The sequence below is a fragment of the Bos grunniens genome, chromosome 3 (assembly GCF_055505025.1).
Source record: "Bos grunniens cultivar Pamir isolate PY7600 chromosome 3, Bosgru_T2T1.0, whole genome shotgun sequence".
Taxonomy (NCBI): domain Eukaryota; kingdom Metazoa; phylum Chordata; class Mammalia; order Artiodactyla; family Bovidae; genus Bos; species Bos grunniens.
The window spans coordinates 38,451,924-38,475,059 of record NC_141167.1 but is presented as its reverse complement, the minus strand read 5'-3'; the positions used below and the strand labels follow the sequence as shown (position 1 = coordinate 38,475,059).

Genomic DNA, 23,136 nt, shown 5'->3' with positions numbered 1-23,136 from the left:
CTCATTGAAATTTGTGGGCAGATTCTTTAGTTTTTAAGTCCCCTTGTGGGCCCCCAAAGACATTCAGTGTTCGTAACATTTATCGTTCTGCATTATAATTATTTGCCCGTTTGACTCTCCTTCCAGACGTGAGTTCTATGAAGTCAAGAACTCCCTTATTTTCAGTATCTAGTATACTGAAAATATACTCAGTAAATGTATACTCAGTAAATGTTTGTCACAGTGAGGAATTATAAGCATATTAAAGGCCAGTCTGTTGTCAAGGGCTTTGGATCCTATTTTCTCCCACCATTTCAGGAATCTTACATTCTTGTTTAGTGTGTGCAAACTCTGTCTCACCTACATTCTTTCCATTAGGATTTAATCACACTTCAACCTTTCCAGTCTTAAAAAGCTTCCCAAATCCCCATGTTTTGTCTCCAAATATCTTTCTCCCTTTCTCAACTCTACTCTTCAGAATTGTACTGGCTTCATTTTTTTAATGCCTACTACTCTTGAATCTTACTTTTGTCTGTTTTCAGCCTAAAATTATCAGTAACTTGTGCTCAGTTGCTCAGCTGTGTTCAGTTCTTTGTGACCTCATGCACTGTAGCCCTCTAGGCTCCTCTGTCCATGGAATTTTCCAGGCAACAATATTGGGGTGGATTGCTATTTCCTTCTCCAGGGAATCTTCCCAACCCAGGGATTGAACCCATGTCTCTTGTGTCTGCTGCATTGCAGGTGAATTCTTTACCACTAGCACCATCTGGATTTGATTAATTTTCCTGTAGTGCTAAAAGGGTAAGAACTTTAAGAGCATACCTATGGTGCTTTACACTTCTACCAGTTATTTCAGAGAAAAGGTTAAGAGTTGGTCTATGAAAGCCTTATTTGCAATAGCCAAGATATGGAAGCAACCTAAGTGTCCATCAACAGATGAATGGATAGAGAAGCTGTGGTGTGTTTATGTGATGTTGCTGAATTCAGTTGACATTTTTCATTTCTTTCCTCATGTGGTCCCTGAATAGCAATTGATGCTTAACTCTTTAATTCTACTTGTAATTTCTTCCTTTTATTTCCATGTCACTGTACTCTCAAGGTTTTCCTTCTGCTGCTTTGTAGGTGACTGACCAGTCTTCTTTGTAGGCTCATCCTCTTCTGGATGACCACAAGATCTTGGAGTTCCTTAAGACTCCTTTGTTTGAATAACACACAATGAGTAATTAAATGATATTTTAGTTCTCTCATAGTTAATGTCCTTGGCAGTGATTCTCAGCATAGGAAAAATGGTATAGATGCAAGATAGAAAAGAAGGAAAAAAGCCTTGTACTCTTGAATGTGAATTGTCACTATGAATTTAGGTATATTTCATGTTAAAAGCATTCTCCCCTAACTCTTTCAAAAGAAGAAACAATGAGTAACCCACAATTAGTGGCCTGGAAAAACATTTTCCACTTTATAAACCACAGCTCCTTGGAGAAATAGCTGATTCCAGGTTTGGAAAGAAAGTGTATAAGAAGAGCCTGGAATTAGCAAGAAGCTGTGGAAGACTAGTATGACTGAATCAAAGGGATTATGAGGCAGTTTGAATTGACCTTTTCACTTGTCAAGGATGATACAATTTGAACACCAATAAAGATAGTAACTGCAAAATATTTAAACCTGTTAATATGTTTGGTCCATTAATTTATAAGTGATACTTTAAAAAAATTGATCTCTTTTAGAGGAATGTAATGTACCAACTGATTATTTTGAAAACTGGCAGATAATGGAAAAGAATGAAGCATTTATTCTTGCTTCTCAGTAGATAAGGAAAAGTGCTTTTCATAGAGATATTTCAGCTTTTAAATATAGAAACAGTGATAGAATATTACCTTTTGGCAACCCTTAATGAGTTAATGGATTTAGGCATGAATCATCATTATCTACTAATTGCACAGAGAGAGAAACAACAACCAAACATTTTCCTCCTGATAGAAGGATACGGTATCATTTGTGAAGTGGTCTTGTCCCTGAAATTTGACCAAAGGTCTAGATTTAACTTTCAGTTGATAGAAAACACAGAGGAACATGTTAAATGTTACTATAGGGTGCAGTCAATAAAATCTAGCCTCTGGAAAAATCTACACAAAAATAATTCAGTTTCTTTAACAAATGCCATAGCAGTGGTAGAAGATGAAAAGACTTCGTCATGATCAACTAAGTACCTGTCTCTTTCTCCCATAGCTACTGCGCACTTCTCTCACAACGCAGCATTGTTTTGAAATGTTCTTGTTTATAGGTGTTTCCCTGCCATTAGATGTGTGATGACACCTTTTACCTCTTTTTAATCTTGTCATTTTTAACTTTTGACATTTTACATATAGTGTATCTGGATGTGGGTCTCTTTGAGTTCATCTTTGGAACTCTCTGAATGTCCTAGAACTAGATGTCTGTTCCTTTCCTCAGATTAGAGACATTTTCTGCCATTATTTCTTCACAATTTTCGGTAAGTGGGGTAATGCCACTATACATCCTGCTTTGGAACCTGCCTTTTTTTCATTCAACATGCTGGGTATCTCTTTCTGCATTAATAAATACTGCTGTACATTTTCATTTTGGGATTCTGATAGGTATTTGTCTTATTAGTATGTCTTAATTAGCCCAGTACTGATGAACATATTTCTTTATAATTCTTTATAGCTATTTCCTAATATAAACAATGTCATGAATTTCTTTGAACACACCCATTTGTACATATGTGTGGTTCTTTCCTTAGACTAGAGATGGGGTTGTTAGGTCAAAGAGTATATTCATTTAAAATTTCTGTATTACCCTACCACCTTCTGGAAAATTTAGACCTATTTTCATTGCCCCAGTGTTTGATTAGGAGGGTTTTATTATATTTGAAGTCCTGTACATCCGCTGTCAGCAAGCACTAGCCTTCAGGTAAAGAAAAAAAAAATCTTTTTTTCTTTTTTTAAAAATTCATTTTTAATTGGAGGATAATCATTTTACAATATTGTGTTGGTTTCTGCTGTATAGCAGCATGAATCAGCCATAATCTATTTTTTCTTACTTCTTTTGAAGCCCTCTATTTTGATGCTTTTTCTTGAATTATTTCTCATCTCTGTATTGGGAGCAGCAACTGCTACCAGCAGCTGTGTAAGATGCAACTGGGCTTACGTCAGTTGATTGTAGAGTAATATGTGATTTTCTCATAGTAGCTATCTAATACTGTTATGCCTACCATATTGCCATATGTGTTTTTTGAACAATAATGTAGAATATTATACCTCTTAAAACCTTGATCACATTTATACAAAAAGCCTTATTTATAAATGTCATCCTATAAGATAATATTAGAACTGTCTTTTAATTTCTTAATAATGTTTCTATCCTCACTTGTTTATTTCTCAGAAGCCTCTTTTAGAGGAAATAACTTGCATTTTGAAGTATGACTGAACTGTATTCTGATTTCAGCTTTACCACTTGGTTGTATGTGAAAAATCTCTTAACTTTTTTGGGCCTCAATTCATCTGTAAAGTGGGGGTATATTTGATTGCTCTCTGTTTGAATGATTACTCTAGGGATCAAATCTAACATTGTATGTAAAAATAGCATAGTGTCTATAGAGCAAATGCTAGTAATTCAGTATTTGTTCATTTGTTTCTTTTGTAGTGTGTAGTAGTGATACATAGTATTTTCAGATATGTTCACTATCATGTATACTATTGCCTTCACAGAAACCTTCTCTACATATACCCTCAGAGTCTTAATTTTGCCAACCGTCAAGGTTCTGCCAGAAATATAACAGTGAAAGTCCAGTTTATGTATGGGGAGGATCCTAGCAATGCCATGCCGGTAAGAAATGTTCTTTACAATTTCTATTCTTCATATGTGGTTCAAACAGACTTTTTTTTGGGGGGGGTGTGGTATCACTTGGTTGGCAGGTCTAAATTGGAAATTAATGTGATCTTGTAAACTGTATTTCTGACTTCATTACTTCCTGAACAGGTAGTAATGAGTTTACTTGAAGTCTTGTTTATTGAGGACTTGGTATATGCTAGGCACTTCCAGAGATACAAAGATGAATAAGATTTATAATCTAGAGGATATAAGAACAACACATAAGATTCAAAAATAGTGAACTTCAGAAGAGGGCCAGATCAGAATCACCTAGAGTGCTCTAACAGAGCACAGATAGCTCCTCTCTTTGCTTGCATCTGAGATTCTGATTCCCCTCCTTCAGAATAAAAGGGCAGGTAAGGGAGGTGGAAAGTGGTAGGCAGTAAATGGGGGCTGAAAATGCTCTCCTGGTAATTCTAATTTGTATGTTTCTTCTCACCTTGGTTGAGAACCTCTGGCAATAGTTCTCAACTTTGGTTGCATTTTACACTCACACAGGAAGCTTTTGAAAGTGCTAGTGCCCAGCTGAATCTCATTCCAATTACAGTATAAACTCTGGGGAGGGGTACCAGGCAGATACCATTATTTTTTAAATTCCCCCAGGGGATTACAGCTTCCCTGGTAGCTCAGACAGTAAAGAATCTGGCTGCAATCCTGGAGACCTGGGTTTAATCCCTAGGTCGGGAAGATCCGCTGGAGAAGGAAAGGCAGTCCACTCCAGTATTCTTGCCTGGAGAATTCCGTGCACAGAGGAGCCTGGCTGGCTACAGTCAATGGGGTCTCAAAGAGTCGGACACCACTGAGGGACTAACGCTTTCAAGGGATTAAATTTTTCAGTCAATATTGAGAACCTAAGGTATGTGCTAATTATTAGAAAATTGATAGTATATAGGGATTCAAAGGCCTAGATGTTCAGAGGAAGGAGAGGATGCCTCAGAAGTGGTTAAAATGTTACAGCAGTGGGTCTAGACCAGGGGGAAAGGAAGGCAGTTCATATTGGAGAATGTTCTTCAGCAGAGGTAGAATGGTGAGTTGCCAGTGAGCTAGAACAATGCAAGATAAGTCAGAAATAGTAGACTGAGGCCAGACTGTGGAGGGTCTTGACTGCCCATATGGTCATTGAGGACTTGTGGGACACTAATAAATGCAGGCTCCATGAAAGTAGATTTTTTAACTTACAGAGTAGGAACGTACCTGTCACCTGTAGATGTTCACCCTCTGAGAGAACCTTTGTGGATTGAAAATAAGCTAACAGGTGCATTATTTACAGTTTTATTTTGGCCTTCTATGTGAGTCATTTGAATCAAGTTCTTTTGATTTTCTACTTACTAAGAAAACTATTTTCATTTCCACTATAGCCTCAATTTCATCAGGATTTATAGATCTTGATAACAGCAAGCACAAATTATTCATCTTTGTATTCTTCTATGGCAGCTTTTTCAGGTCTTTGCATATAATGCATGCTGAGCAAATATTTCAATAAATGTAGAATTTACTCTTGGGGTTTGGAATGAGCATTTCATGCTTTTAACTAGCTCTTCATTTCTGCTGAAGGACTGAATGTACCATCATTGTTGATGAAAAGATACTGGACTGTGAAAATAGATACTTTATTATCCTATATGTGAATGGTCATATGAATTTGAGCTTATGACAAACGTGGTGTATGTAAAATAATTTGTTTTTCTTTTTTGCTTAACAAACTCTTCCTTGTCTTAGCATATATATGGCCTCCTCTGCAGCGCCCCAGCTGCGTCCAGCCATATTGACAGTTAGACCACTCTTTCTCTTGGCACTGCCATAGTGCCTTCTGACTTCTTTTACAGGCTGCTTCCTTTATGATTATATGTTTATTTCTTTACCTTGTCCACTAGACTGTGAGCTCCTTGAGGGCAGGGACCATATCTTACTCATATCTGTATCTTGATGCCTGTCATAGTGCTTGACATAATTGATGCTCAGTTCATGTTGATGAATGATTACAAATACATGTTAAATGGTCAAAGGAACACTTTCCAGTTTATTTCATGCATGTTATGAAAATAAATTACTTTGTGAAAAACAAAAGCTTCTCAGAGGGGGAAAAATGTACTGCATTCCATTCACTTGTGTATTATTAATGTTATGAAAATATAATGCTTTTATGTTTATGTGAGTGGGTGGTTTGAAAGAATATATAACCAGACATTTGCTTATTTTTGTATTTGCTTATTTTTTTAAACTATTAAAATGGGTCTTAAGATAAATTTTGATCAAATAACATTGATATGATAAAATCATAAATTTCATAATTCTGGCACTGCAGCAACATTTTTATTAAAACATAGTAAGATATTCTTAGAAAACTTTTGAAATTAGACATATCTAGGAGAGTCATAATTATTGTACTTTTACATACTCTTAAAAGGACCTGCAAAAAGAAACATAGATATCTGTTATTATGTTCTTTTTATTTAAGGATGGTGCCAGTTAACCCCTTCCCATGAGGAGTAAACTTTGAGTCGTTTTTACCACTTGTGTGATAGAAGTGTGATGACCTGTCCACATACCTATTCATGCGTGTGTAGAATGACTGGCCAGACTTAAAGGTTTAATTTGTGACTAGATAACATTGTAAGCGTGCCACATTGGAATCATAGCTGTGACATTGACATCAATAAGACATTTATCTAATCAGCTGCCCTAATTAACCATAGCATGGTTGGGTAGAATTCACGAGACGGATATATAAGACTGAATTATTTTACCTCTAAAATGTTGCTAAAACTTTTAGAAACATCCAGTCTCTAAAAGTGGTACTTTTTTTTTTTATGTGGTGAATTAAAAAAAGCATAAGTAAGAATAGAAGACTGGAGCTCCTCTTTCATGGTAGAGTAGCTTACAGTAAGGATACAGAGATTGACCAAAATTAGAATATTTTAATATAAATACTTTATATTTGACATTTAGAATGACTGTTGTTTTAGTAGAGAAGCCACCAATTTGTATAGTAGATATATGTCACCATTCTAGGATTGTACTCTTATATAAATTCCAAATTATGTACTACAGCTAGATTTTAAAATGAATTCTTTACCTTCTTCAAGAAAAAGAAATGTACCTTATTGCCCAATAGATATAATGGATAGAAACTTTCTGAATGTTTGAATGTCAGATGGGTGTGTAGTTGAAAAGAAATTTACATTTAAGCAATTGAACTTATAGGCACATGTTCTTCATTGGGCTGATTTTGCCCATTGTTCTCAGTTATTAAATCAGACCAATTCTTACATAGATATGAAACATCCAGCATTTATTACAACAAAGTTTCAACATGCTGTTATTTGTTACAGGTAATCTTTGGTAAATCTAGCTGTTCAGAATTTTCAAAGGAAGCCTATACAGCCGTAGTATATCATAACAGGTACTGAATTCAAATATTTCTTTCAAAGTTACTCACTTCTCAGTGGCATTGTTAGCTCTCACATTAGTGTGTTTACTGAATGCTTTGCTGCACTGAATGTGCAAATTCAAGACAGCCAACATCAGAGTTTTAAATTTCAACCTGTAGATATACATTCTCTCCACAGACATCTCGAAGTTAAGACTTTATATACAAAACATCTTTTCTGTCAAATTCTCTGATCCTTTCATTTTTATTATATTGTTATTGATTACCATTGTGGCCTCTGGTCTTTCGGTCTCTCGCTGTTGTTTTCACCTACACTTTGTAGTTTTACTTAATTCTTTACTAAACTTGCACCCAAGTGCAACATCTAGTAAGTTGGTGCAGCATCCAATAAATCTTTGCCTTAGTGTCTTTCCATTTTAGTTCTTTGGAAAATTGATTGTTAACTCTGGATAACGTAATTTCTGCTTTCTTTCTCCTCCTCCTTTCTGTTCCTCCTCCTCTACCTTCCCCTCCTCCTCTTCTACCATCCCTACCTCTTCCCCTCCCTCCTCTCCCCCTGCTCCTACGCTAACCCCTCCTTTTTTTTTCTATTATTGGATGCTATTGGAGAAAAATCAAAATCGTGCCCATTGAGGCTGTCATGGACTGATGGTGTTTTATCACATGATGAGGCTACAGTGTTTTACCTTCTCTTGGCCCCACTCCTCTTTGGTAAATTTGGTTGGCATCACTTTTTTACCCTCTCTCCCATTTGGCAGTGGCTATTTTAAGCTTTTCTTCCCTTGCTTTAGCTCCTACCTCTTTCTGTCTGCTACTCGTAGTGTTCCTGCTTTACGAAGTCGATTGAGACCATCTGACTTGGTGTCTGTGAACTGCTACGCTTTTCATCTCAGATTATCTCTGTGTGGATCTGCATTCCTCTGTTGTGAGGTTGGTAATGGTCCACTCCCTCCCTCAGCGTGGATCTTTTCATCTCTGCTCTCAAAGAGTCTTATCCAGCCTCTTCAGAGTGTGACTCCATCAGTTATTCCTTTTCTTAACATCATCGGTCTTCTGCTTCATTGGCTCCATCTCTTATTGCCACAAAATTTGTTTCTTCTATACTTCCAAAAACAAAAGTCTTTATTCACTGCTGTTATGTAGCATGGCTTTTCCTTCCCTTCCCTAAAACTTTCTTCTTTCTTACCTTTATTTTATGGCCCTCTCTCGGTTTACTTTTTTTCTATAATAATTATTCTAATTTTTCTTTTTCTTTAAAACATACGCCTTCCACACAAAGCACTAAAGTTTTGCCTTTAACCTTCTTTTTCTATAATGTTCTCTCCCTAAATAATCTTGTATGTATTCCAGAATTATACTCAGCGAAACCACTACTGCTTTTACCTTTGTGTGGCTTGTCCTCACTCTTTATTTTCCGTCCTAACCTTCTTTCTGAGCTATAGATGTGCATTTTCAGATCTTTTAGGTGTATTCATTTGAATGCCTACTTCCTTCTTAATTTCCATGTGTTTATTCTTGACTCTCTTCCTAAACCAGTCTCTCCCTGTTTTTATTAAGGGTACCACCATTTTTCCAGTTGCTCTGACTCAGAATATAAAACATTCTTAACTTCCTTCTTAATGTCTCTAATCCAATCATCTTTTATGTCTTAGTGTTTATATTTCTGCTCCATTACAAACATATCCTGTGCTGTCCTGTTTCTGGGCCTTTCTTGGATCTTTTTTTCTTTTATAATACTAATTCCCTCTATTTATTGAACTACTCATAGTTTAAGGCCCATATCATGTATCTCTTCCTAAATGACAGTTCCTTGATCCAAAACTTGAAATAATCTGTTTAGCTCTTCTCTTGGAGCACTTAACCTTATATGCTCTATACCAGGGGTCAGCAAACTTCTCTAAAAAGGGTCAGATGGTATATATTTTAGGACTTGTGCACCGTCTGCTCTTTTGCAGCTGCTCAGCCCTGTTGTTCTGCAAAAGTAGCCATGCACAGTCAGTTGCAAGTAAACGGGCATTGCTGTCTGCCAATAAAATTTTTTAATGGACCCTGAAATTTAAATTTCATTTAATATTTTAAGTTAAATATTATTTGTTTGAATTTTTTAACTACTTAAAAATATAAGAATCATTTTTTAGTTTGTAGGCTGTACAAAACCAAGTAATGAACTGGATTTGGCCTGTGGCCATTGTTTGCCAACCCCTGCTTTATAGCATAGCTGTTGATATATGTTCTTATACTTCTGCTAAATATATATTTTTGAGGGTTTTTTAAAAATATTCATCTTTAAAACCACCATAAAAATCACACAGTGCTTATTAGCCTAATGGTGGGTAAATAAAAATACTTATTGATGAATAACTCGTAGATGTTTAATTTTCCATAAGAACCTTCATATAATGATTTCAGGAAAGAAATGAACTGAAACACTAAATACCAGGAAACATGGAGAAAGAAGGTTGTAATTTCCGTTTGTGGCTAAGTCTTTATTTTGTTGCTCTCAGCATTAGTAGAATTAAAATGATAGAGTCTAACACTACTAGTAAATACAACTTTCTCATAATTCAGTGGTGATTAGTAAGTAATACGATCTATAGCATCTTATATTCACTGAAGTCATCAAATTATCAAATGGCAAGCATTAACTATCTTTCTTATGGGTATTAAAACCTTTATGCCCCTTACCTGTTAAGCATTTTTGAAGCTTATTTGAGATGGAAGAATATTTGACATATTTCGCATCAGAGGAAAATCCCTAGTTGGTGGGATGGCTTTCACTTTAAAGATAGTTGGAGCCATACAGTGTGGATGTCTTTTCATTGTAATAACTCTGAGAGCTACTAACCAAATACAGAAGGCTGGGATGCTAAGGTTCTCTCTTAGCTCTATATCATAAATAGCAGTCATGGTGCTGTTTATGATATACCATAGAAATGCATATGCTTATACCACAGAAATGCCCATACGGGCCACTCTCAATACATCTCAGTTGTATTGAGATGCAACTACTACTGGTTTGATCAGATATGACATTTGTTGTATTCCTATAGTAGCTGTGTGCACTTTCAAGCAGTGGGACACATGCAATTGTGGGTGTTCTCTGATTTCTTTTTCTGTTCTTTTTTCTCTTTTCCTTTTTTTTTTAAGCTGTCAGTCAATAAATAGTCCATGTTTTTGGTAACATTATTTCTTTAGCAATGGGATAATAAATACAAGGAAATTCTATAGAGAGCCCATCTTGATACCAGATTGTCTAAACATATCTTTTTTCTTTTTTTTTAAATAGAAGGATAAACAAATTAGTCTTAATATAAAGCTGTACTCCTATAAAAGAAAAATGTTTTTCTATGGTATGGTTATGAGATATACTATAAAAAACTTATTTTTCTATGTAATACATATCTAGATTGGTCATAAAATAGAAAGCCTTGCCCTAGTTTCCTCTTCTGTACAGTTTCCAATCTAATGAAGATCTCAGCATTAAGGTGGTGATTATTAGTGAATTTTCAAATAGTAGGATTACTCAACCCATTAATGAAAATGGGATAGACATTTCAGAAACAGTGACAGCTCCCTCATCTGGAAGTGTAGGAGTTAGTTACTTAGAGTTTGGAAATAAAAATACTTTGGACTAGAAGAAAAATTAAGCACGAATCATGAAATTAATTTAAAAATTACTCAGGTATACAAATGCAGTAATTATTTGTTTTGAACACATTATTGATTATTGATCTGTTTTGTTCTGTTTTTTGTATGAAGGTCTCCTGATTTTCATGAAGAAATCAAGGTTAAACTCCCTGCTACTTTAACTGACCATCATCACTTGCTTTTTACTTTTTATCATGTTAGTTGTCAACAAAAACAAAATACTCCTCTTGAAACTCCTGTTGGATACACAGTAAGTATATTTTTGTTAAATATTTACCTCTTTGATCATAAAAATAATTACAATATTTAAGATATACTTTGTGTCCATTATTATTTGAGGATTCCTTATCTGATTCTCCACATTGGTTAGGAAGGGTCATCGTATGAAGAAAATGCTTGTTAATATGGTTAACTAATGTCATTAATTAACTAACATGTTTAAACACTTAGGTGTTGGTCCTAATTATTGTATATTTATCCAACATTACTGTGTAAATATAATAGTTTTAAGGGTTCTTCAGAAGAAAATGGTTTGAATGTAACATAACTAAAAGAGACCTCTGTAATTAAAACCCCTTTCAATTGCCTTAGTTAAAGCAATTAAAACCCTTGAGTATTTCTTGAAAATCATTGCTTTTGAATTATAAACCTAAGATGAATACATCATACTGTGCTAATCACAGTTTTGTCAGAAAGGCATGCCTTCACCCAAAAGAGAAAAACTAACATTTGATTCATATTTTTTGTCTTCAGTTTATGACATGAATTTTGCTAAATGTTAGAAAATAAGTTTGTCATACTCTTTAGTTTTATTTTCAACATTTATGTCTAATCAAATCTTTCTTTCCCTATTTACATTGGCACATTACCCCAGTTTAAAATTGATTCCTTTTATGGCCTTTTTCTACTGCCAACTTTCCTTTGCCTAATAAGGTACTGCTATAGATTTAAATATTGCATAGTTAGTAATAATGGCTTGGAGATCCTTCTCAAGCCATGGGGAAACTTCTTTAGATGAATTATAAAGGCCTAATTATTATTATTACCTAACTAAATCCCTTGGTATTTAGTGATGTGAGACAAATTTGGCTTATAGCAAGTTCTTGAAACAGATTTTTGAAGTAATATTAATAACAAACATTTAAGTTAATGTTATTTCTTTTTTATTTAAAAGTGGATACCAATGCTTCAGAATGGACGATTGAAGACTGGGCAGTTTTGCCTACCAGTCTCACTGGAAAAACCACCACAGGCTTATTCCGTACTGTCTCCTGAGGTCAGTATCTCTCACGTTGAAATTCTCCAGATTCAATGAAATGAGTTTTTCATTACAAAGGTAGTTTTCTCAAACTTCTGTCTCTAAGTATGTATATAGTGAAGTACTATTATTTCTCCTATAATTAAAATTACTCTATAGAATACTTTGAAGCATTATATGTTGTTGATTTTTTTTTTTTCTAATACACCTTTGAAAGGCAGTGTAGTATGGTTTCCAAGATTTCACTGCTCACTTGTGTGATATCAGGTAAGTTTCTTACTCTGCTAAATTGTTGAAGTCCTAGCGCCCAGTGTGACAGCTTTTGGAGATGGGGGCCTTTGGGAGGTAATTAGGTTAGATGAGGTCATGAGGGTGGGGCCTCATGCCTGGTTAGTACTCTGTAAGAAGAGACACTAGAGAGCTTACTCTCTCTCAGCTGTGTGAGGAGACAGTGAGAGGTGGTCATCTGCAAGCTAGGAAGGGATTCTTACCAGAAACTGACCGTGGTAGCACCTTGATCTTGGACTTCTAGTGTTCAGGCTGTGAGGAAATAAATTTCTGTTACTTAAGTCAACCAGTATATGGTATTTTGTTATGGCAACCTGACTTAAGACTCTGTCTGCCTGAATTCTCTCATCTGTAAATTGAGGAAAATAAGTAATGCCTACAAAAAGGATTGTGTTGATGACTGAATGATTAGTAGTACATAGAACTTAGAATAATGCCAGGCACATGAAGTATACTAAAGAAGTGTCTGCTACTATTATGGTATTCCTGTTGCCACACTACTTGTTAGAATATTTTATGAGAGTAGTTCTTACTTTAGCGTGCATCAAAATCACCTGGAGTATTTGTAGTATTACCAGTGGTTCAACCTTAGCCCTAGAGTTTCTGATTCGTAAGGTCTGGGCTGGGGTTTGATTATTTACATTTCTTACAAGTGTCCAAATGATATTTATGCTGCAGATTGTTTTTAAAGAAGTATGTGTTCACCGTTTACTTGGGTGTCCTATTTTTTAAAGATGAAAATGAGTATTTTGCATTGTAAGAGCTAGTGCCATTTCTTGCATTGAGTAGTTACTATATACTCCACCAGCTTTTTTTAAAAAAAAGTTTCAAAGACTTCATTATTTACCTCAGTAAAGATACCACATTTCTTACCTACATTAATTACCAACACTAATTTTAGTGTTGAATTGTAATAGAAAACTGACTTTCTTTGGTTTTATTTTCTTCATATAATAAAAATAAGAAACCATGGGAAAGAAAGCCTATCTGCCTATTTTGTTGTTGTTGAGACATTCTGTTTTTTTTTCATTTGTTTCAAGGATGTTTGTAATTGTTTGTGTAGCCTTTTTTTCCCTGATGGCTGCTTTAAACTCCTGTCAGATCTGTCTAGTATCTGTGTCATCTGACTATTGATGTCTGTTGATTGTCTTTTCTCATTTAAGTAGAAATTGTCCTGGTTCTTGATATGGTGTGTGGTTTTTTGTTATATCCGAAACATTTTGGGTATTATGCTGCGACTCTAGAGCTTATGTTAGTCTGTGTTTTAGCAGTAGTGAGAAGTCCTGTTGCCAGGGGAGGTAAAGACTCACACTCCCCACTGTGCATGGGGCTTCCCAGGCGGTGCTAGTGGTAAAGAACCCACTTGCCAATACAGGAGACATAAAAGATGTGGGTTCGATCCTTGGGTCAGGAAGATCCCCTGGAAGCGGGCATGGCAACCCACTCTAGTATTCTTGCTTGGAGAATCCCATGGACAAAGGAGACTGTTGGATTGTAGTCCATAGCGTTGCAAAGAGTCAGACATGGAGGTGGAATGGGGCTGTGGTTTGTTTTCTTGGCTTTGGCCAGATTAGGGCAATTGTTGGGTTTGGCTAGAGGGAGCAGACTTTTTGTCTTTTCCTTTTAGCATTTCTGGGTTACCAGCTTCTCTAGCAAACTAGTCCAGGATACGTGAGAGAAAAATAAAACTCAGGAAACACTGCTTTATAGTTCCTTTGATCCTGAGGTCCCTAGCACATCTACCTCCTTCTCTCCCCTTTCAGTCTCTATGTTTCTTTTTTCAAGTATCATGTTCCAGCTTTTTAGCTGTACTTATCAGGAAGAATAGAGAGAACTGATGTACTGTCTTTTAAAAATAATTTTTTGTGATCTGATTTTAACACTCCAAGCAATTTATGTCAGAAAAAAAAATGTTTCCTAATCCTTAAAACAACAGACTTCCTTTGCTTATGAATATTTTAAAGCCAAATTAAAACATAGGAGTTTTTAATATAAAGAAAATAGGCTATTATAAACCAATAAGATATTATAGTTGTGAATTTATTGCCATTAAAAGAGATTCACAATGTGATAGGTGAAAAGCAGGTTTCAAAATAATATGTTTGGTACCACCTATGTGAGGGTGTATATAAAGATATATATGTGTAGGGAAGATTTGGAATGATATAAAGGGATATGTTTCTAGGAAGCTAGAATTTTGAAGGCATATTTTCTGCTTTTTGCTCCTTGAGCCTTTTACTTCTTTTGTAGGAAACATTGATTTTGTAATAAGAACAAAATATAAGTTTTACATTTGTTTGTAGTGCATAAAATATATTTCCATAGTATTTTTTCTTATTGAGATATCGTAATTTTTGTTTCATAATTCGTAGTTGTTTCAGCATTCATAATCAACTTAAGCATCTGTGATCATTGTATTCAATGTCTTATAGGTTCCCCTACCTGGCATGAAATGGGTAGATAATCACAAAGGTGTTTTTAATGTTGAAGTTGTTGCTGTTTCATCTATCCATACACAAGTAAGTGGTTTTTTAATAATTTTTACGATCACATTTCACTTAAATGAATTGAACTTAAATCAGTTTTTTCTGTTATGACATTTGAAACTATGTATCAGTTTAAAATGTATAGGTTTAGAAGTAACTTTTTAAAGGAATCAACAAAATATCATTTAATGTCAGCAGAAGCAAATATTTTCCTTTTCAGAATGTTATTGACTTCATTTTGAACAATTAAAGTGATTTTTTTCCCCCTAAGTTTCTAGAACATAGCAGGATAATTAGAGTTGAAAAACGATTTTCCAGCTCATTTTATTTCTCATAGACTTAGATACTTCAAATAGAAAAGGTCCTTGGGGGTCTCCATATTTTTCTCTATATCTCTGAAATGTGCGAAGGTCTTCTGAAAGCCTTTGTATTTACTCATTCTGTAACTGGAACGCTTTTCCTCTGACATTCATTTGACTTCTCTTCATAAAGAGAAGCCTTTGCATGTAACTCTTAAACATAGCAGCTCCATCACTCTGGCTCGTCTTACACTGCACTCATTACTGCTTGTTATTTTCACTTGCATGCTCTTGTACTTTTGCTTCGTCTCACTCTCTCTCTCTCTCTCCATGTGCATATATATTCATTCATATCCTTTGTTTATGTTCTTTCTCCCATTATATTGTAAGCTCCATGTGGTCAGGGATGTTGTTACCTGTGAAAGAGTGAGCCTTCCTTTCAAGGACTTTACAGTGAAATAGAAGGAAATGCAAAAATAATCATAATACAAGAAAGCTAGTATTATATTAGATATATGAACTAAATTTTTTCAAGTACAGAGAGTTGTCAGTTTTGCTGGGAACTGAGTTACTGCATTGGTGAGTAGATATTTATCATATATAGAAGAGAAGGTAGACAGTGCAGTTGATTAAAAGCAAGTGCAGGACTTCCCTGGTGGCACAGTGGATAAGAATCTTCCTGCCAGCGCAGGGGACACAGTCTTCCCTGGCAGGAAGATTCCACATGCCAACTAAGCTGGTGTGCCACAACTACTGAAGCCCGTGCACCTAGAGCCTGGGTGTGCAGCAAGAGAAGCCACTGCAATGAGAAGCCGGTGCACCCGAACAAAGAGCAGCCCCCTCTCGCCAAAACTAGAGAAAGTGTATACACAGCAGTGAAGACCCAGTGCAGCCAAAAATAAACAGATAAAGCAAGGGCAGGTAATCTGTTGTGAATGCAATTTTAAGTGCACGGAAAATCATGATACATGAACATAGAAGACCAGGCTGATAAAATATTATGAACAACCTTAAATGCCACAGAATTTAGGATGGTGATTTCTAACTTAAAAGTAAACACGAGAGAAGTAAATTTAGGAGCATACCAAGGAGGTGAAATTATGGGACCATAAGGAGTTTAATTTTGAGTTTTAAGTTCTTGTGCACTTCAGATAAAGATGTCCTGTAGGCACTTGTGATGAATGAATTTAGGATTGGGAAGTAACAGAATAAATGTGATAGCTGAAACTGTGCTAGTGAATATGATTTTCCAGGGAGAAAATGTAGAGTGAGAAGAGGTGGATATTTAAAATAGAATATGTGGGTTTTCCAACTTGAAAGGGTATGCGGAGGTTTCCAAGGCTACCTTCAACTTCTGTGATTTTCTAGCAGAACTCACAGGACTCAGTGGAGAGTATATTCACAGCTATGATTTATTTTAGTGAAGGACATAAAGCAAAATCAGATAAGGGGAAAGAGGTTCAGTCTGGAGGAAATAGGACACAGGCTTTCAAGAGTTTTCTCCTAGTGGAGTCACACAGGGCAAATGGGAACAGCATATGTGAAATGTCTACCAGGGTAGCTCAGTTCCCAGAGTTTTTACCATAGGCTTGTCTCGTAGACACCCACTGCCTAACACATACCAAGATGCAAGATTCATAGAACCAAAGCAAGTATTAAGCATAAACTATATTGCTTGCACAGTTTCGGTGTAGTGAGCATTCGCCTGTCAGTGGAAACCCTCCTAATACCCAACTTCCTGATACCAGCCGAGGGCCAACCTTGAAATCAGGCCTTTGAAATGATAGCAGTCTTAAGCTTGCTATGTTAACTCTTCTCTGCACAGTGAGATAGAGAAAAGTAAGAAGACAGAGTGTCTCTATATTATATTTTAAAACAACAGCAAAAAAGGTAGTATGTATGTTTTATTTAGCTTTCCTCAGGTAGATCCCAGTAAAATGCTGCTCCAGTGGAGTTTTTACTTTTCTGTTAACTAGATATGTCGTGTGTTTTTGTGTTTCCTGTAGAACTTACTCTTCTGATAATGAAAAGGTTGGCATTATAGTATACTGTTGAAACACTTTCCTTCTCATAATAAAATTATTTTTAATATCATATGATATCTTCTTAAGTGTACAAACACATTCTTTTTCATTTTTGCTTTGAATTCTATAATCATTGTTAGTTTTCTCTTTTTTTAGTGTTGGTAATGTATCTTTTACTTCCAACTTTGTTTTTAGGGAGGCAGATACATATGTTCTGTTTAATGTAACAAGGATTTCGGGCAAGATATTTCATATAGATGATTTTGAATCTATAGAAGTAGAAGAAGAATAGACTGGGAGGGTGTAATGTGTAGCATCCTGACAGTCTCAGATATGACTGAAACTCAAAAGTTTATAAATTTTACAGCTATGTAATATAATTGCATCATGTATTATAATCTTTCTTAAAAGGCTCAATTGAAGACAGTAAGTGTTTTTATGATGTTTTGTTACTTCATTTGTATCTCTTTAAAATTGACCAAAATTTATATACATAGTTCAATAGAATTATTTTTATTCATTTAAAACATATCAAGTTAAAACACTATTGGAAGAAACATAAGCTAGAATCAAGATTGCTGGGAGAAATATCAATAACCTCAGATATGCAGATGACACCACCCTTATGGCAGAAAGTGAAGAGGAACTAAAAGCCTCTTGATGAAGGTGAAGGTGGAGAGTGAAAAAGTTGGCTTAAAGCTCGACATTCACAAAATGAAGATCATGGCATCTGATCCCATCACTTCATGGGAAATAGATGGGGAAACAGTGGAAACAGTGTCAGACTTTATTTTTCTGGGCTCCAAAATCACTGCAGATGGTGACTGCAGCCATGAAATTAAAAGACGCTTACTCCTTGGAAGGAAAGTTATGACCAACCTAGATAGCATATTCAAAAGCAGAGACATTACTTTGCCAACAAAGGTCCGTCTAGTCAAGGCTATGGTTTTACCTGTGGTCATGTATGGATGTGAGAGTTGGACTGTGAAGAAGGCTGAGCGCCGAAGAATTGATGCTTTTGAACTGTGGTGTTGGAGAAGACTCCCGAGAGTCCCTTGGACTGCAAGGAGATCCAACCAGTCCATTCTGAAGGAGATCAGCCCTGGGATTTCTTTGGAAGGAATGATGCTAAAGCTGAAACTCCAGTACTTTGGCCACTTCATGCGAAGAGTTGACTTATTGGAAAAGACACTGATGCTGGGAGGGAGGAGAAGGGGACGACAGAGGATGAGATGGCTGGATGGCATCACTGACTCCATGGACTGGAGTCTGGGTGAACTCCAGGAGTTGGTGATGGACAGGGAGGCCTGGTGTGCTGTAATTCATGGGGTCGCAGAGTCGGACACGACTGAGCGACTGAACTGAACTGAAGATGATAAATGTAAAGCTGTTTAGCATTAGTGCCTTTTCTTAAAGTTTGTTTTCATTGTTAGCTAACTAAAAGTCTCCCTGGAGTTTTAGTAGACTTTTTCTCACATCTCATTGGTCAAAATGATAGCATGTGGTCATCGAATAGATACGAATAAAGCTCGAAGAGCAGGCACATTTCTGCTTTAAATAAAGATTGTGGTTCTGTCAGCGCAGAAAGAGGTTAGAGAATAGCAGTTAGGATTTAGTCAGGAGATGGAAACTGCCAATAATGGAATGGAGAAAATCTGTAAATAAATGTTAACTAGGTTAAAGGTGACTCACTCCATAAATGGGTTAAAAGAGAATCTGTAACAGAGAGCAGTTACAGAGTGATAAGGGAGGAAGGAACTTGGAAACCTAGAGGAAGATTTGAAGGGTGAGAGTCAGACCCCTGAAGAGGGACACCACTGCCACAGTCACACTGCGCCTGCTGTGCTGTGTTGTGGAGGAGACTGGATAGAGGGACCTGCTGTGGAACTGGAGAGCCACCCCTGCTGCCCACGACCCTCGCCTCTGAGCCATAGCTTCGCGTCCACTCGCCGCCATCAGGAAAGCAAACAGGGAGAAGAAGACTCCCTTCCAACTCCTCAAGCCTGGCAAGACTGTTTCCCATACCCTCTGTTGTCAGAGCCTAACACAAGCCAGCTGACAAAGGACAAATGTAGTTTGAAGAGTCTAGGTCCACGGTTGCAAAATGTGGAAAAGATGGGCGGAGGGGTTGGATGGAGCTAAGAGGTAATAAATTAATAATTGACACAGGTAGGTTACTTACACACCTGCCATAATAATTGAGCTCTATAACAATAAGACAGACTCAACAACTGGAAAAAAATCCTGATATCAATAGATTTTTTTTTTGAGTAATCAATAGTATTTGAAGCAGCTACATTATAATAACAGATGAGAATAGAATACTGTGTAATTGGAAACAATGTATATACTAATGTGTACTCTTTTGTGTTATCAATTAGTATGAGATACCAGAGGTCCATAGTTAGGAGTATTTACAAAGCTAAGATTGTTCAGTGCCTCTGTTCCTTCTTTGTTTTAGGATCCTTATCTCGATAAGTTTTTTGCTCTGGTAAATGCTCTGGATGAACACATGTTCCCAGTCCGAATTGGAGACATGCGAATCATGGAAAACAATTTAGAAAATGAATTGAAGAGCAGTATTTCAGCGTTGAATTCATCTCAGTTGGAACCAGTGGTCCGATTTCTTCATCTCCTGCTTGATAAACTGATACTTTTAGTTGTTAGACCTCCTGTCATTGCTGGCCAAATAGGTAATTTACTTATGTTTAGGGAATCATAAGATTTATCATTTGACATTTCTAACTTTTACAGAAATAATACCATGATTCCTATTTGCTATCTCTGTAAGGACTGTGTTTCATTTGGGTGGGGGCGGGGGGAAGGTTGTTACTTGTTTCTAATGCTGGAAAATAATAAGTTTCTTTGTTTCTTTAAAGTGTGCCATACACCTCTATTCAAATTATGAACACAAATATTTATTCACTCACCAAATATTTATTAGGCACTTAATATGTACTATACACTGATGGGCACTGACCAAGGCATGGTTCTTGATTTTATGGATCTCATAGACTAGTTAAGAAAACATGCAACAGATAAATCATTTATGTTTGTGTACAGGATTTGTAATCTGTATTTTCACTCATTTGCAATCCTCTATATACTATAGCTGATATTTTCTTCAGTAACTCAAAATCTCTATCTTCTTTTTCTTGTGACTTGTTCTGGAAGGAAAAAGAATTATTCTTGTTTCCTGCCTTTTTCCCAAGATTTATTCTTTTACTTTTGCTAACAGTATCCACCCAAATCCTGCAAAGTAGTTGAGCTTGTAAGAAATTTCAGGTAACTTGTTATAGAAATTTTGAATTAAGAGGTGGCACAAAGGAGAGGAGTATTCAGCTCCTTGAGATGTTTTTATGATGACTTGTGAGTAGAGGTAAATTTTAGGTTGAGCATTTAAAAATGAGTAAGAGTCTGACCGGTAAATAATTAGCCCCAGGAGACTAATTATATGTATAGTGTACAAGGGCTTCCCTTGTGGCTCAGCTGGTAAAAGAACCACCTGCATTGTGGAAAACCTGGGTTCGATCTCTGGGTTGGGAAAATTCCCCTGGAGAAGGGAAAAGCTACCCTTTCCAGTATTCGGGCCTGAAAAATCCCCATGGATAGAGGAGCCTGGTGGGCTACAGTACATGGGGTCACAAAGAGTTGGGCACGACTGAGTGACTAAGCACAGCATACTTTATTTATATTGATATGTAAAATCTCTACAACTCTAGATATAAGTATACATTTCATGATTTCATGAATAAAATCGTGAGCATATGCTTAAAAATTTGCCCAAGGATTCACACCTAAGCAACTGACTCCAAGTCCCACTCTTACTATTCTGAAGAAATGTTCACTGGTGAAATTAGCAAGAATAATTTTGGTCAAAGAGTCATATGCTTTGAGAATCTGTATAGAGGTACACAAGGGTTCAATTAGTGAAGCACGCTTATAAGTAAAAAATGAAGGTGAATAGATCATTTTTACTTAGGAGACAAGCACTGCTTCCTTTGGAAAGGAACTAAAAATTGTTTCAGATTCTAATACATTTATAGTAAGAACTTCAGGACTTTCATGCTTTATAAATTTCTAGTATGACATAAAAACAAGATTTGCTGAGAAGGGACTAAAGTGGACCTAGTTTTGAGAAGGATGGTAGGATGGTTTGTAGCAGCTACAGTGTTGTGCTGTGCTTAGTCGCTTAGTCGTGTCTGACTCTTTGCGACCCCATGGACTGCAGCCCTCCAGGCTCCTCTGTCCATGAGGATTCTCCAGGCAAGAATACTGGAATGAGTTGCCATACCCTCCTCCAAAATAGCTACGATAAGGAAAAGAAAAAGGAGTCAACCAGGAATACAGATAGGATTTCTAAAGCCTGCTTAGGTTTCTCTGTCTCTCTAGTCTCTGTCTCTCTAGTTTCTCTGTTTCTCCAGTCTCTCTTCTAGTACAGTATATGTAGATTAATCTTCCTAAATGACCACTCTGTCTGATTATTCCACTTTTAGGAAGACTTAATTGGCCTCATTATCTGTTCATAAATTCCTGTCTTGATGAAATAAATCATAAAATGTGAGGCTCTCTTGTTCAGAATAGCTGTTTAGGTTATCCATTTATTCACTGTGCTATCAGAATTTTCCAGTTTTTGCAAATTTCTTGTTATATACTGACTTGCATGGCTGAGTAGGTATTACTTAGCTTTGCATTTAATGTGCAGTGGTCTTACCTTATCCTGGTTTTCTACCCTTTTGTCCTTCCAATCCTTTTATAGATACTGTTTTCAGTTAAGTAGCTTATGAGCTCTATTCATGTTAATATTTTCATAATCAACTTTTATTGTTAATTTTTATTTTTTAGGCAAAAGTAGTGTGCTTATTTTTAAGCAAAAGTAATGTGCTTAATATTTAGTTTCTCAGCGTCATCTTTAAAATGAGAAGTTACTTCTCAAAGGTTCTAACAAGATAGATTTTTTTCTTATGTACTTTGTATTATTCTACAAAATGGTGGGTACCTGTTTGATGATTTTTTTTTTTTTTGAGTAAGCAAAACCAGGTAATTTTCCTGTAAAATTAGTAAAATTATATTTTTCTCATTTTGTTGAGAGAAATATTTTTGTCCCAGTTAATATAATATCATAAATAGATACCATAAAATTAATGTCAAATATCTTAAACACTTAATGTGTGTAGTCATTATACTTAATGTATACAGTGGAGGTAAAGCTTTGATGTTTTATAACTTACAGTCTAAAAATGTTAGTGCAAAAAATATTTTCTTCCTTCTTAAAAGTTAATCTAGGTCAAGCATCATTTGAAGCTATGGCATCAATTATAAATCGGCTTCACAAAAACTTGGAAGGAAATCATGACCAGCATGGCAGAAACTGCCTTCTTGCATCATATATCTATTATGTTTTTCGGTTGCCAAATACTTACCCTAATTCCCCATCACCAGGTATTTTATTCTTTTTTACTATGAAACTATCTTGCATAGATTATGTGTTTATTGTTTATAAGCAGGACTGAAATAATCTTGAAGTGCATAGTGTGATGCGTTTATTCAACAACAAACATTTGTTGAATGCCTGCTGAGTGCCATGGACTATGCTAGCTACCGGAGTTAAAGGGATAAATAGGTTACATTTTAAAGCATCATTATTTGTACAGCTTCCTTTAATTTGAATTAGAGAGATCTTAGTTGAATTAATTTTTGGAAATGAACCTTGAAAATAACTTCTGTTTCTGGAAGCATTTCTTATTTCCTGTTAAGATAAATAGAATGTTATATTTGTCATTCAGAGTGTTATTGGACATTAAAGAAGAAATATGGTGGCCCAGTAGTTTCCTGATAACCTTGTGAAACCTGCAGTGATATAAAGGATGATCCT

At 35.9% G+C, this 23,136-nt stretch overlaps 1 protein-coding gene across 8 annotated transcripts in view; it reads left to right on the top strand.

Annotated features, from left to right (window-relative positions):
• Positions 1–23,136, top strand: part of DOCK7 (dedicator of cytokinesis 7) — a 190,470-nt gene that overhangs the window by 84,082 nt on the left and 83,252 nt on the right. For 7 of the 8 annotated variants that reach the window (XR_015160165.1, XM_086390304.1, XM_086390303.1 and 4 more), the window contains 7 exons: positions 3,705–3,822; positions 7,200–7,270; positions 11,018–11,156; positions 12,081–12,182; positions 14,885–14,971; positions 19,723–19,954; positions 22,539–22,703. Coding sequence is in view for 7 of the 8 variants with exons in the window: in XM_086390304.1 (XP_086246430.1) it covers positions 3,705–3,822; positions 7,200–7,270; positions 11,018–11,156; positions 12,081–12,182; positions 14,885–14,971; positions 19,723–19,954; positions 22,539–22,703 (914 nt within the window). In the remaining variant the exon portion in view is untranslated. The remainder of the gene's footprint in view (positions 1–3,704; positions 3,823–7,199; positions 7,271–11,017; positions 11,157–12,080; positions 12,183–14,884; positions 14,972–19,722; positions 19,955–22,538; positions 22,704–23,136) is intronic. The other variant, XM_086390306.1, reaches the window with a different exon arrangement.